The following is a 13929-nucleotide window of genomic DNA, read 5'->3' on the forward strand; positions in this document are numbered from 1 at the left end:
CGTAATCTCTTGTAAATATTCATTGATTTTATGCAGTATGTGTATAAGTACAGAAGTATATTTCTATTCATCTTAGAATTGTGGGGCACATTCTTTTGGATAATAATATGTGACAAAAATACTGAATGCTGACTTACATTTGTGTTTGGTAACATAATATGATGTGTCCTGCATGAGTTTAAAATAATGTTATTACTTTTTAAGTCTTTTATTCTTTAGTTCCTCAAGACATTAACAGTTCCAAGTTGCCACTTGTCTACAAAGCGTTTTCTCTGTGAGCCATTACACTATTCATTGATTCTCAAGTGTCTTTCTCAACATGGTGCCCATGGTGGGAAAGCTGTTTGTCTTCTTTAAAGGCAAATTCAATTGTGTATAACAATGGGGTGAAGGAATGATAGTACCAAACATACTCTTCTACAGTACTAATAATGCTTGGAGAGCAACCATAGTATTTTTGTCTTCAGTATTATGAAAAATGAAGTTTTTTGTCCTGAAGCATACAGTGAAGAATTTCATTTCCCATACATAATTGAAGATAACGTTTCTTAACAGAGACCCAAACTTGCCTTAAAAAAAAAACTATTTTGACACATTCTTTCAGAAAATCCAAGTTTTTAATTGGCTATCTAATGAACTAAGTAATGACAGCTCCCCAGAGATAGAGGGTTTATATGTGATTTCAGGCTCAGGAATAAAATAGAAAGGACAAAAAAAATGGAATGTGTTTATAACAGTGAACAATTGGAAGCTTGGAAATAAAGTCTTACTTGAGGAGTATGAAATGGCTGTAATTACCTCATACTCTAAGTCTTTCTTTGAGCCTCATTGAAGCTCTTCTTTGTCTGTTTGCTTACATAGCACAGGCAAAGCATCCATATATGTTATTTTATCACCATCCATCACAGGCAGGGTCCTAGCTCGTGTGTGACCTGCAGAGACTAACTGTGATCCTCATTCCTCTCAATCATCATTGTGTCTATCATATCCATCTTCAGTGGCTCTTTATTTTCATGTCTATATCTCCATGTAGACATGCTGCATATAGAGACATTGGCTATCAAGGGGCTCAAGGTGTCTCTGTTTCTATTTTCTGCATACCTACAGATAAACAACAAAGCCAACGTGGTAACCAGCCCCAAAGAAAATATTCCTACCCCGGCGCTGGTATACCTGGACTCTTTGTAACCCTTCTTAAGTTCTTGACTGTTTTCTGTTGTTCTCATTTGCTTTCACTATTTAGATACATAAGGACCAAATATTTCATTTTGTGATTGTTGAGTTTTGTTTATTTATTTTTGTTTTGCTTTCTAAGATATGAAAACAAATCCTTTCTCTCTTTTTCTTTTCTTTTTGTTAAGATAGCTGTCAAACAGTGTGTTTCTAACATGAGATTTTTCTCATTTCCTTGTTGAACATTGTACTGGTCTCTGTAGTTGAAATGGTTGCATGCTGCATTAGAAATACAGTAGAATGCGCTTTGGTTACTCTTAGCTCTGCCGATGATGATAGCTCTGCATCATGTAAATAATGATTTCTTCTGTTTGTGACATAAATGTTGGCATCAAGGAGAGCTAACAGGATGATTGCTAGACAACATAAAAAGTAGACCTTATTCAAAATTCCTATTTGCCTCAGCAAAAGACAACATGGCTTTGTAAGAATTCACATTTTCTGAGATAAAGAGGCACTGGATATTTTTTTTTAATTTGTGTTGTGTTTGGAATGAAATTTTCACTGTTTCACTATAATACAATGAATGAAGTCACATATCATAAAAGTCTGAATTATCAATGGAAACCAATTTTGTCGATTTTACTCAATCTACACAATTAATAACTAAGTCAAGGCAGGTGCTGGTGGCTCATGCCTTATAATCCTAGTTAGTCAGGAGCCTGAGATCTGAGGATCATGGTTTAAACCCAACTTGGACAGTAAAGAGCAAGTAAGCACCAAAAACAAAAGATAGCCAGAAGTGGATTTGTGGCTCAAGTTGTGGAGTACTGTCCTTGAGCATAAAAGCTAAAAGACATTCCCCAGGCCCTGAGCTCAAAGCCACAGTATGGGCACCGAAGAAGAAAAAAATCATATAACATAGAACTGTGAATTAACAATGGAAAACAGTTTTCCCATTTAAATCAAGTCCACACAATTAACTAAAGCAGTATAACACTGGAAGATGGTGCTGTGTTAAATTCCAAAATTTGAATACTGGCATCCAATATTCTACATTTTATAATGCTTTGTTTAGACTTCAGTTTACAATTTTCAATACTTATTTTGATGTATTACTATCCCTAGACTATTATGTTTATTATTTTTTAAATGTTAGGCACTTGAGTTACCTAGTTGCCTTAAAATTATTTAAATGGAAGACACATAAAGATAGCAGATTGTTAGGCCTGAAGCTCTATCTCAGTGGTAGAGCAATTGCCTAGCATACTTGGGTCCTGGGTTTAATCCCCAGTAACACCAAAAAGAAAAGAAAAGCCAGGAAATAAAGAAAGGGAAGGGAAAGGAAGGAGAAGGAGAAGCAAGGGGAAATAGGAAAGGAAGGAGGATGTTTTTAAAGCAAGTTATTTATCAATAAAAACAGTGCTGTTCATGGCTCTTGCTCTGGAGAGGAAAAAAGGAAGTAGTATTTAATGCAAAGTATCCTGGTAGAAAAGTACATGTGGTAGAAGAGAATTCAGTGAATTATAGTCAGAAAGTGTCATACTTTCTTCAAAACTAAAAACCTCAATTATTTAAATATTACTTTCCACTATAGAATTTATTTTCTAATAGAAAAATTAGGGAAATAATATTTTCTTGTTGGGAAAACAGGACTTAACAGCCAAATATTCTCTACATGAAGTCCATGAAGCAGACATTTTCTTTTAGGTAGAAGTTATCATAGGGTTTAACAGCAATGTGTTTCTAAGTACTGATGACATGATTAGTTCTAGAGCCATCTAAGAAAACATTTTAAACCACCCTTAGAATTTCTCATGGGTTTTTGAAATGTATTCTTTCACACAGTTTTTTAATATATAGCCCAATGTTCTTAGATTTTCAGAGGATATTCAGTTTTGTGCTACTTAGGATTCCTTGACCAATTCCCAAAGCAATCCAGCTGAAAACTACCTTTGTAAGGAATGGAAATCAAAGAGTTTTTATCTCCAGTGCCCTTGGCCAGTTTTCTATGGATGGACATTAACAGGTCATTCATTAAAGAAGAAAGGAAATCTGTATGTGGCACGGGACTTGGTGAAACAGTGAATGCCTCTTTAGGTCTCCAGCCTTCAAAGCCTTGTTGGCATTCTGAACAGGAATAAGGTCTTCTGCATGCTGCTTCTGGGTACAGAGGTGTCCTATCTCCTGGGTTCAGCAGAGAAGTCTTTGATCAGGGATCTTGTCAGCTGCAGCCTCTGACAGCAGTGAACATGGCTTTAATTCTTGTCAGTATTTAGTGTTGTCAGTTGGCTCTCTCTGCTTCTGTCCCTTAGACTGGTGAGGATGTACTTATCAATGCGAATGTTTTTTTCTCTATTTTTGTTCTTACTCAGGAGCCCCAAACTACTGTAATCCACAACCCTGATGGAAACAAGGTATTCAGAAAGAATCAGCATCATCTAGCTCAACAAGATTGCACATCTCATCAAATGCGCAATGCAAAATTAATTCATGATCCAAACATAGAAAATCTTCACCCTTTTTTTTTTCTTCCTACCACACTTTCTTTTGTTTGGTCTAATTGGCCTAGAACTATACACAGGTTTCTTTCAAAGAAAAATAAATGACATGATAGTTTGAAAGACAAGTCAATGGTGCCTTGGTTAAAAAAGAAAATATGGAAGTCAGGTTGAACATTGAAAAAGTCTTTGTGTCAAGAACAACTCTTTGTGTCTGAACAGCTCTATTTGGTCTTTTCTTTTTTCCATGACTGTTTGTGCATCATATGGTAGATGTGTGCTGCATGAAATTTTAGGATTTCTTGCTACCATTCCATTGTCTTAAAAAAAAAAGTCACCGTTGGTTCATAGGTTTTTCTTTTTCTTTTTTTTTAAATGTTGTTTTCGAGTTTTATTCTATTCCATTGTCATAGTGTTTGGGAACTTTTGTCTTTCCATTTCTTCTTTTGATTGTGTTGTTGTTTGGCATGAGTTTGAGGAGAATCAGAATTGACTTCTCATGAAATGTGTTTATAGTTGAGGTATATGCGTTTCTGTAACAAACATTTAACTACACTTTTGCAAATGAAGACTTATGAATTCTACCTGTTGTAAATTATTTTACAGCATGTTAACAAAACAACACCACTTACATACATGTCTACATGAGGAAAGGAGACATTTTCTGAAAGTATTCCATGTTTCTAGTTTATTCCTTTATGTATTACGTCTCTAAGGAGAGGGAAAAAATACATCATCAGGGTTTTCTCAAACATTAAATACAATTGTGGGTCTTACGTTTCCTTACTTTTATCAGTGATGGCAAAAACTTAGAAAATACACTTAGTTGATCAATATGAAAACTACTAAAGTTAAAACACATGAAAATGTGTTTGAGAATAAGATGTAATTTGTAGTTATGGTACTGGAAATGTTCTAAGTTACTGAAAGACTTCAAATAGTTAGGGCAATCTAACATAGGAGAAACATTTTTTTTAGTAGCATTAGCAAATGAATGACCAGGCTTAACACCTGGAGTGCTAACTTTGTCATTCTATTGCTGTCATTTGTAAGAGTGGCTGCATGTGTTTCTTGCTTATGTGAATTGGTTTATCTTTTACAGTGCATGGGTTTACCTTCATTTCTCATTTAAGTCTGAATGCTCCATCACATTGAGAAACGCATGAAGACTTTTCTTTGGTTTTGTGTGTATGGAGACTCTGGATACATTTTGGTTTTATATTGTGTACTATATTTATATCAATTGATTACTTTTCAAAATATTGAATCTATGAAAGAACACTCTGTGGGATTTGAATCACTTTCTAAAGCCTGGTTTTCATTACTAAACATTAGCTTCAGCTCTAGTCTTTAACCATTCCAGGCAGAAAATTGTGTCTTTCTTATAAGTATTGCAAAATATCTTTGCTAGGGAATATTTCATTCATTCATTTTTAATGACAACACTTATCAAACCATTTTAAGCAATCTTAATACTGGCAGTTACAATGAACTTTTAAGTGTTCCTACTTACCTACACCTTCATTTGTAGTTTTATAAAGGAAGAGCTTTATTTTTTTCTTACTCCAGGAGCAGTTATCATTGCTAGCCAGTTTCCAGTTTATGGAAGAATGGAAAAATTCTAACTGACTTAAATTATTTATTATAATGCTGCCATTGTACTCATGACAAACGTCAGTCTACCTCAGCTTAATGCCTTTAGCTTCTTATTCAAATTGTTTCATGCAATGAAATATTTCCTCTCTGTCCAAGGGACATACACAGAGACTGGAAATACTCTGCCTGACAGAGCACCTCACATAAAGATACCATTTGTTAGTTACTTGATTCATTCTGCTAGTGAATTTAATTTCTCATAAACATATATACACATACACAAATCACACTTTACAAAGCAGTGTAGTACCCACACATTTTATGTAGTTCTCAAAAAAATAAAAAGCCACATACTTCTGCTGCTTCTAGAAATCACCCAGATTTAAATTGCACTAGAAATTAGACAACCAGAGTACTCCCTCTTTGAAATGTTTGCAGCATTTAACATTTTATTTCTGTTGAAAACCACTTAACATATTTTGTCAATTTTGTTCATTTGCATGTCAGCATATTCACACAGACTGCTGAAGAATTTTTGCATGATACGTATATATCACCCGCCAATTGTTTTCTTTTTTAATGAAAAACTCTAGCTGCTCATTAATGCAACTTCAAAATGTGTCTTCTTTTCAACAGGAGTCAACTGAGAGTTCAAACACAACCATTGAGGATGAAGATGTGAAAGGTATGACTGAAATGAGAAAGCCTAATTCAGAGCTCCACGTTTATCAGAGATTTTTTTGTATATATTTTTATTGTAAAAGTACTATACAGAGGGGTTACAGTTACATGAGTAAGGTAATGAGTACATTTCCTATCGAGCATTGTTACCTCTTCCTTTGTTTTTCCCCTACCATCCCTTCCCTCCATAGCTCCCCAACTCCTCCCTCTCACCCACCCCCCACCCCAAAGTTGTAAAGTTCATTTTCAGCATAATGTCTTGTACATCTCATTCTTACAATGGGTCAACCTGTATCCTTATTTCAGTATTTTGTTATTTCCCTTCCCCTCCCCAAATTAGAAAAATGTATATATAAGATGCAGGGTACCGATATCAAATACAGTGAAAACAGGGAAATTGTTTAAAATAATATGTTTAGGAAGGAGGTTCTTAATCTTTAAAAAAAAAAAAAGGTTTTTTTTGTAATGAGTAAAATGTCCATTTTCAGTCTTTCCCATCATATATGTTTTTAAATTACAGGTAATAGTACATGGTTGTAACCACTACTAGTAATGAATGACAATGGTATAAATAATAACAATGTAAATATTTCAGTTAAAATGTAATATATGCAAATGTATATACATATTAGGTATATTCATAAATCTTGTTTAGTAAACAATTTATATTCAGAGATGAAGTTTAATACCCGGGTAGCTCATGCCTGTAATCCTAGCTACTCAAGAGGCTGAGATCTGAGGATCACGGTTCAAAGCCAGCCCAGAAAGGAAAGTCCATGAGACTCTTATCTCCAATTAACCACCAGAAAACTAGAAACGGCACTGTGGCTCAAGTGGTAGAGTGCTCGCCTTGAACTTACAAGCTCAGGGACAATATCCAGGCCTCATGACCGACAAAAAAAAAAAGAGAGAGATGAAGTTTGAAAATAGCATTTAAATGGCACTTAAACTTTTCATGGTCTCAAGTAGGTACTAATGGAATTTTGTACATACATGACAGCCTTTTATTATGTGTTTTATGTTCTTTCCTATCTTCTTAACCTTTATTCATTTCTGTTGCCAAGGTGTACTCACCACCTATAAACAAATATACTTAACACAAATTTGCAATTCATAGCCTTCCTTTTGGCCAGTCACTTTGTAAATGTGTCCATTTAGCAGAGCAACAGTGACTCACACCTATAATCCTAGCTACTCAGGAAGCTGAGATCTGAGAATTGAGATTGGAAAACATCCCAAGCAGAAAAGTCCATGGGACTCATCTCCAATTAATCACTAAAAACCTGGAAATGGAATAGTAGCTTGGGTGCCAGGACACCAACATTGAGTGAAAAAGCTAACGAACAGTGTCCAGATCCTAAGTTCAAGCCTCAGTACTGGTACCAAAAAAACAAAACAAAAACAAATACAGAAAAAGTGTGCCTTTGGCTTCAGCTGCTTTTGCAGTGTTGTCCTCTTCTTTCTGTAATTCAGTATACAAAACTTCTACAGGTCGTTTGGCTGAAAAAAAATGATAACAATAAAGTATTTAAAATAGAATTCTTGTAGGAAAAGAATTTTTTAAAGACTTTAAATTTTTTTAGTTTTCAATAGTATTTTTAAATATTTTTTATTATAAAGATACTGTACAGAGAAAATTAAAGATTTTGATCCAGTAATTGATTCTACCTTATCTGAAAAGATAATGCATCTAATAATGTCACTAGCAGAGGTAAGTATATAGGTGGCATTAATAAAGTACAGTCTTTAAAAGTTTTGTTCATGTTATAGAATAAAGAACCAGGAAATTCTCAAGCCAAGAAGAGATACAGGCAATTTAAGAAATGAAAGTGGCAGTTCACTACAAGTTGCCAATCACCTTTGCTGACTTTTTCTCTTTTGGCTGACTAGAACAGCAGGTGCCGTTCGAGGGTTTTCTATTTATATTATAGAGTGCTGACCTAACTCTGCTTTAAGTAGTCAGTCGTTATTTTTTACAGGGCAAAGGAGGATGGCTGTGTAAAGGATTTTATTTAGTGAGTCTGTTTCTCTCACTCTTGCCCATGAGCTAAAATTTGAACTGAAGTAATTTTATGAATCACTAATGCCAGTCACATTAGATAAAGAGATCGTTTTTCAAAACCAAATAAACAGATGTTCCACTTAGCTTTTCCAATGATCCAGGAAGCACCTTTGCTGCTCATATTTTAGATTCATTGGCTTTTTCAACTAAGCAGAATGTTTTCTATGGTTTTTCATCCTCCTCCTTGATCCACAGTTTTGAAATGGCTAAATAAAGTTAGAATATGGAAATCTCATAATTTGTGTAGTTCAGCCAGGGATTGTTTCTATCTTGCTGATACAAGAAGGGCTTTAATTGGTGATCTTTTTCACCTGAATTTGACTCTTCAGTTATTAAATACTGGCTCAGCATCACTGTTCATAATTTATGTAAATATCAATGTACAAAGGAATCCTTCAGCCAATGGTGACATATACTTACAATGCCAGAAACTGGGAGGCTGAGAAACTAAGATCTTGAGTTTGAAGTTAGCCTAAGCTATATAGCAAGTGCGCATCTGAAAATGCAGGGGAGGAACAGGCACAATAGCTCACACCTATAATCCTAGCTTCTGGGATGGGAAGGTGGAGACTGAGTGGGTTTTATTGCCCAGGCAAAGGATTTGGGAATTCAATCCCAATCAATAAAAAACAACAACAACAACAACAATGCTAGTGATCATCCCAACCACTTGAGAAGCATAAATAGGAGGGCAGCAATCCAAGCTACCTGAAGCCTTTTGAAAAATAACAAAAGGGCTTAGGATGTGACTCAACTGAGAAAACACCTGTCTTGTAAGCTCAGGGTCTTAAGTTCAAACTTTATTCTTTCCTAAAAGAGGTGAAAAAGAAAGTCCTAAAGGGCTCACAAGTAAAAACAGTATTTGTCTTTATAGTTATGTTGAATCTGTGTGCATGATATTAAGCATAATATTGAAATAAAAAAGAAATACCTATTTGATAATCCACTAGAAGTTTTAGGGTTTTTTAAAATTTATTTCCTTGGCCTACTAAATTATTTAACTTTGTTTTATTTTACAATAATGGAGTGTACACACGGGCAACAGATGTACCATATTAAGTCCTTATTCTCTGTACAGACCAGTCTTTTGGTAGGTTAAAAAAAATGATTCTATATTGTTTTGGGGGGATTCTAATTCATTTAATTCTGATTTAATTTTATTATTTGTTTCTATCTACTTGATTGGGGTTTAGGTTGTTGCTCTTTTTCAAGGAGCTTCAGGTGTCTCATTAAATTGTTGGTTTCAGATGTCGGCAACTTGTTTATGTAGGAATTCAGAGCTATAAACTTGCTTCTGAATACTGCCTTTGCTGTGTCCCAGAGGAGCTGGTAATTTGTGTGTTCATTTTTGTTGAATATCATGAACATTTGAATTTCCTTTCTAATCTCTTCCATGGCCCACTGATGGTTCAACAGTATGTTATTCAGCCTCCACATGTTACAGGACTTTCTTTGGTGGCTTTTGGTGGTCTGAGAGAATGGAATTCTATGCCTCCATCAGAAAGAATGACATTGCCCCATTTGTTAGCAAATGGAAAGACTTGGAAAAAATTATATTAAGTGAAGTAAGCCAGGCCCAAAGAAACATAGGTCCCATGGTTTCCCTTATTTGCAATAACTAGTATAAGTCTAGGACATCCAGAAATGGTCAAAAGCTATGTACATATGACCATAGAAGAAGATGATGTTAAGTGAAATGAACCCCAAGATAGGGACACAGTGTTTTTTTTTCTTGCTTGCTTGCTATTGTTCTTAATGTATTTAAAATGTACTATGTGATTTTTTTGTTTCTCTTGTATGTTCTTCCCTCCCCCCCCCGCCCCCGTATAACCCCTGTTTTCACTAAAACAGATGCCCTGCATCTGGTATATACATTTTTCTAATTGGGGAGGGGAAAGGAAATAACAAAATGCTGAAATAAGGATGCAGGTTGACCCATTGTAACAATGAGATGTACAAGATACTATGCTGAAAACAAACTTTCAACTTGGGGGGCAGGGAGGAGGAAGACTTGAGGGGGTGGAGAGGGTGAGGGATAGTAGGGGAAAAACAAAGGAGGAGGTAATAATGATTCATAAGAAATGTACTCATTACCCTACTCAAGTAACTCTAACCCCTCTGTACAGTATTTTTACAATGAAAAAAAAACGTAAAAAATGAGTGATATCAGTAATCTTTAAGACTAAAAGGTATCTTGAAATATCACCCAGATAGGCCATTATTCTGACTGTAAGGCAGATGAATGAATGAATGAATGAATGAAGCAGTCATAAATGAATGTAATATGTTTGCTGTATTGATAATAGATATGCTTGTATAGGGTTCTCTCCACACATGAAGCCCAGTCCTCAAGGAATGTCCTAAACAGCCTTTTATATTCTGACGATACATGCTTCTATTCACCCGTGATTCACTGTCACCTGGGGTAGCTTAATAGGAAATGTGCTCATTGTCTCTGTTAAGTCCCAAATGTACCTAACTCTGTCTGTGTGTGTGTGTGTGTGTGTACCTGTGTACCTGTGTACCTGTGTACCTATGTACTTATATGAAATGGTCAAAAAGACTAACTCATAATCTGACCAAAACTGTATCTTCTGTTCAAGACCATAATGTATCCAGACATTGACTACCTTGCTTCCATAAGCGCAGTGTTGATGTCATTCTCTCTGTGTACAGTTTGGTTTCAGGATGAAATACTACACTTTCCAAGAAGATCTTTTAGGCATGTTCCCATAGCACATGACTGCAGGCCAGTCTATGCACTCCACACTACAGCAGGTTCTCACAGACAGCATCTAATGCTGGCACCTAGACTTGCATTATTTCGAGGTGTTATTTGGACCTCTGGCCTTTGACATGACAGCTTCTCTGTTCTCTCTCCACTGTAAAGAGCATGGCTGTGGGTCACTCACACCATAACCTCTTCAAAGGAAGAAATGAATGAGTAACAGTTCCTTTATCAGTCATGCTAAAAAAGTTTCCTTGTCTAATAACTTTTATTTTCAAAAAGTGTCTAGAGTTTGTTCCTCAAAGGCAGTGTGTTTGCTTTGTGCTGTTGGCCTTTTGACTATTTGTATAACTTCCTAAGTATTGTCCTGTGTTAAACAACCCAAATATTATTATTCCTAATGCTGTGTTAGTAAATTCAGTAGCAAATCTACTGTCCTAGAGAAATACTAAGTTTGCAATCCAATAGAAGCCATAACAAAGCACCGTTACTGCTACTTATTTAATTATTTATTATTTTTGTTATTGTTGGTTGTGGGACTTGAACTCAATGTCTGGGTGCTGTCCCTGAGCTTTTTTGCTCAATGCTAGGACTCTACTACCATTTTGAGCCAGCCATAGCTCCACGTCTGGTTATCTGGCGGCTCATTAGAAATTAGAGTCTCACAGACTTTCCTGCCAGGGCTGGCTTCAAATCACAATTCTCAGATCTCAACCTCCTGAGTAGCTAGGATTATACATTGTGTATATATATATCTATATATATATATACACATTATATATATACATTATATATATACATTATATATATACATCATACATATATATATATATATATATATATATATATATGAAGGGAAGTTCTCCAACTAGAGCTTACATCTTCACAAATAAGTTTCTAGGCCAAAAACTGTTGAAATAGCCTTTTGCATTTCGAATGTCTTTCTAGTAAAACATTCCGTCTCGTTAATTGCAGGTGTCACGGAACAGTGGCCAGCCTTAGCCTTTCATTAATAGAGGCTAGCTCTCACAGTGCTGCTGGGCACAGGTGTGAGTGAACCTAACTGAAGCCAATGATATTTAGTCCTTTCCACACTGTACGCATTTGAAGATTGTCCTTCGGTTTGTGGCTATAGCCACGGTTTGCAGGGCCTGTCATTGTATGCCACAATGTCTGTTCACCTCCTAACACGCCCAGCACCATTATTCAAAGTGAGCTCCTCCTTCCTGATGAACACCCATCCATTCAGTCCATCTGTGACTCTTCCCCAGCATGCCAGATGTGTGCAGCACCTGTCGAAGTCGGGCTCCTGTGTGTCCTTGTCACCTCTGTCACTCATCCTGCTTGCAGCATCTCACTTCAGCTCATCCCTCGGCAGCCACTTGGATGTTTGGCTACATTTCATTCTCCTACAGGCTAGGACCTGTCTCTAGGCCAGTATGGCTCTCTACCACAAGCATTAATCTTTAGTGATGAGACTAACTAAAGGGAAGGCCTGTTCGTGGATATTCTATTTCCTGAGCAGGTGATAAAGAAGCTGTATAGGGTGTTTGCAAAAGGCTCAACTAAGGACAAAGACATTGGTACCTTTATCAGTGGAATAGAGATCTAGCGTCTGATGATAACTGGATGTCATGATGTGAGCTAATCTACAGAATCTGTTGATCAATATGCTTTCTATGTTCCTCTTCCTTTAAATTTGGGTATCAGTGGACAATGTAATGTCCCATACACTCAGATTCTTCTATTCCTTTTTTGGGTTTTTGTTTTAGTTTTCCTTTTTCTGGTCCTAAGGCTTGAATTCAGGGCCTGGGCACTGTTCTTGCGCTTTGGTGCTCAAGACTAGTGATCTACCCCCTTGAGTCACACCAATCCACTTCCATTTTTTTTAAGGTTTGAATTAGAGATAAGAGTCTCATGGCCTTTCTTGCCCAGGTTGGCTTTGAGCTATGAGACTCAGATCTCAGTTTCCTGAGTAGCTAGGATTACAAGCATGAGCCACCATAACCTGACTAGATTCATGTATTCTTTAGCTTTGGTTTTATCAGCGACTGTCTTCAGTTCCAGGTAGGAATTTCTGAGGAAGATGGTCACATGATGCCCAGCTACCTCTCTTTGCATGCGGCTTCTCACTCAGGACTTGTTTTACCTGGATTTCTGTCTTTCAGAAATATGCAAATCAAGAAACTGTTAGATATTTACTTACGAACTTTTGATAGTTCTATGAGGTTAAAAATGTCTTTGAGAACCTATAGTGTGTTACATAATAACATTTCAGTTTTCTAACTTGAAGTTTGATTTAGAATCATTTTTAAAGAAAATTTCTGGTCTGCATATTTAGGTACCTAATCTTGTAAATTTTTAAATGAGGATCAACAAGTTATAAGACTGAATCAGAAATTCTACTCTACCAGGAATGCAGTTGTTTCATGTTCTTTCTTTTTCACATTCCTTCTATTTTATCTCTGCATTCTCATTCATTCTGATTTTCTCTTTACTTGCCGCCTGTGTCAGGCTTGATTCTTGAATTTCTCAGCGATAGCCTCAGGCTTTTGTAGTGTAAAACAAGCTCCAAACTCAAAACTAAAATTAAAACTAACAAACAAGAAAACACTACTGCTCATTTGTATCATTAGAAAAACAGACACACTCTCTATCTTAATAAATTTTCTAGCTCAGAGGTTCTATAAATAGCTTTTCTTGCAAGTTGGCAAAACTTATGTAATGAGTTTTAGAAACAGCTATGGCAAAAATAAAATAGCATAATTTTGTGAATTAGTGTATAACTTCTAGAAGCATATATGTGTGTCTTTAATATCCAAGATTCCACATCCAGATTCATCTGCAGATGAAAAATATTTGGAAAGAAGGCAGTACCTCTACTGAAAATGCACAATTATTTTTCTTACATTATTCCTAAACAAAACAGTATCACTGTTTATATAATGTTTATATCATGTCAGGTATTGGAAGTAATGTAGATAACCATCTAGATTCAAAGTATACAGTAGGATGTAAATAGGTTATTTGCAAAACCAATTACCTTCTTTACAAGGTGCTTATATGTTCATGGGTTTTTTTCTTATCTATAGAGGTCTTAGAACCTCTATATCTAACCATTTCTAAACTTAAATCTAAAATATTAGATCTAGGCTTAACTTTAAACTCATTTTAATAATCAAGTTGTT

At 35.7% G+C, this 13929-nt stretch overlaps 1 protein-coding gene across 4 annotated transcripts in view; it reads left to right on the top strand.

Moving 5' to 3' along the window:
• The window catches only part of Camk2d (calcium/calmodulin-dependent protein kinase II delta), a 258154-nt gene that overhangs the window by 210102 nt on the left and 34123 nt on the right, over positions 1-13929 (top strand). For all 4 annotated transcript variants that reach the window (XM_013023816.1, XM_013023817.1, XM_013023819.1 and 1 more), the window contains one exon: positions 5907-5955. In XM_013023816.1, the coding sequence (XP_012879270.1) occupies positions 5907-5955 (49 nt within the window). The remainder of the gene's footprint in view (positions 1-5906; positions 5956-13929) is intronic.

The sequence above is a fragment of the Dipodomys ordii genome, unplaced genomic scaffold (assembly GCF_000151885.1).
Source record: "Dipodomys ordii isolate 6190 unplaced genomic scaffold, Dord_2.0 Scaffold70, whole genome shotgun sequence".
Classification (NCBI taxonomy): domain Eukaryota; kingdom Metazoa; phylum Chordata; class Mammalia; order Rodentia; family Heteromyidae; genus Dipodomys; species Dipodomys ordii.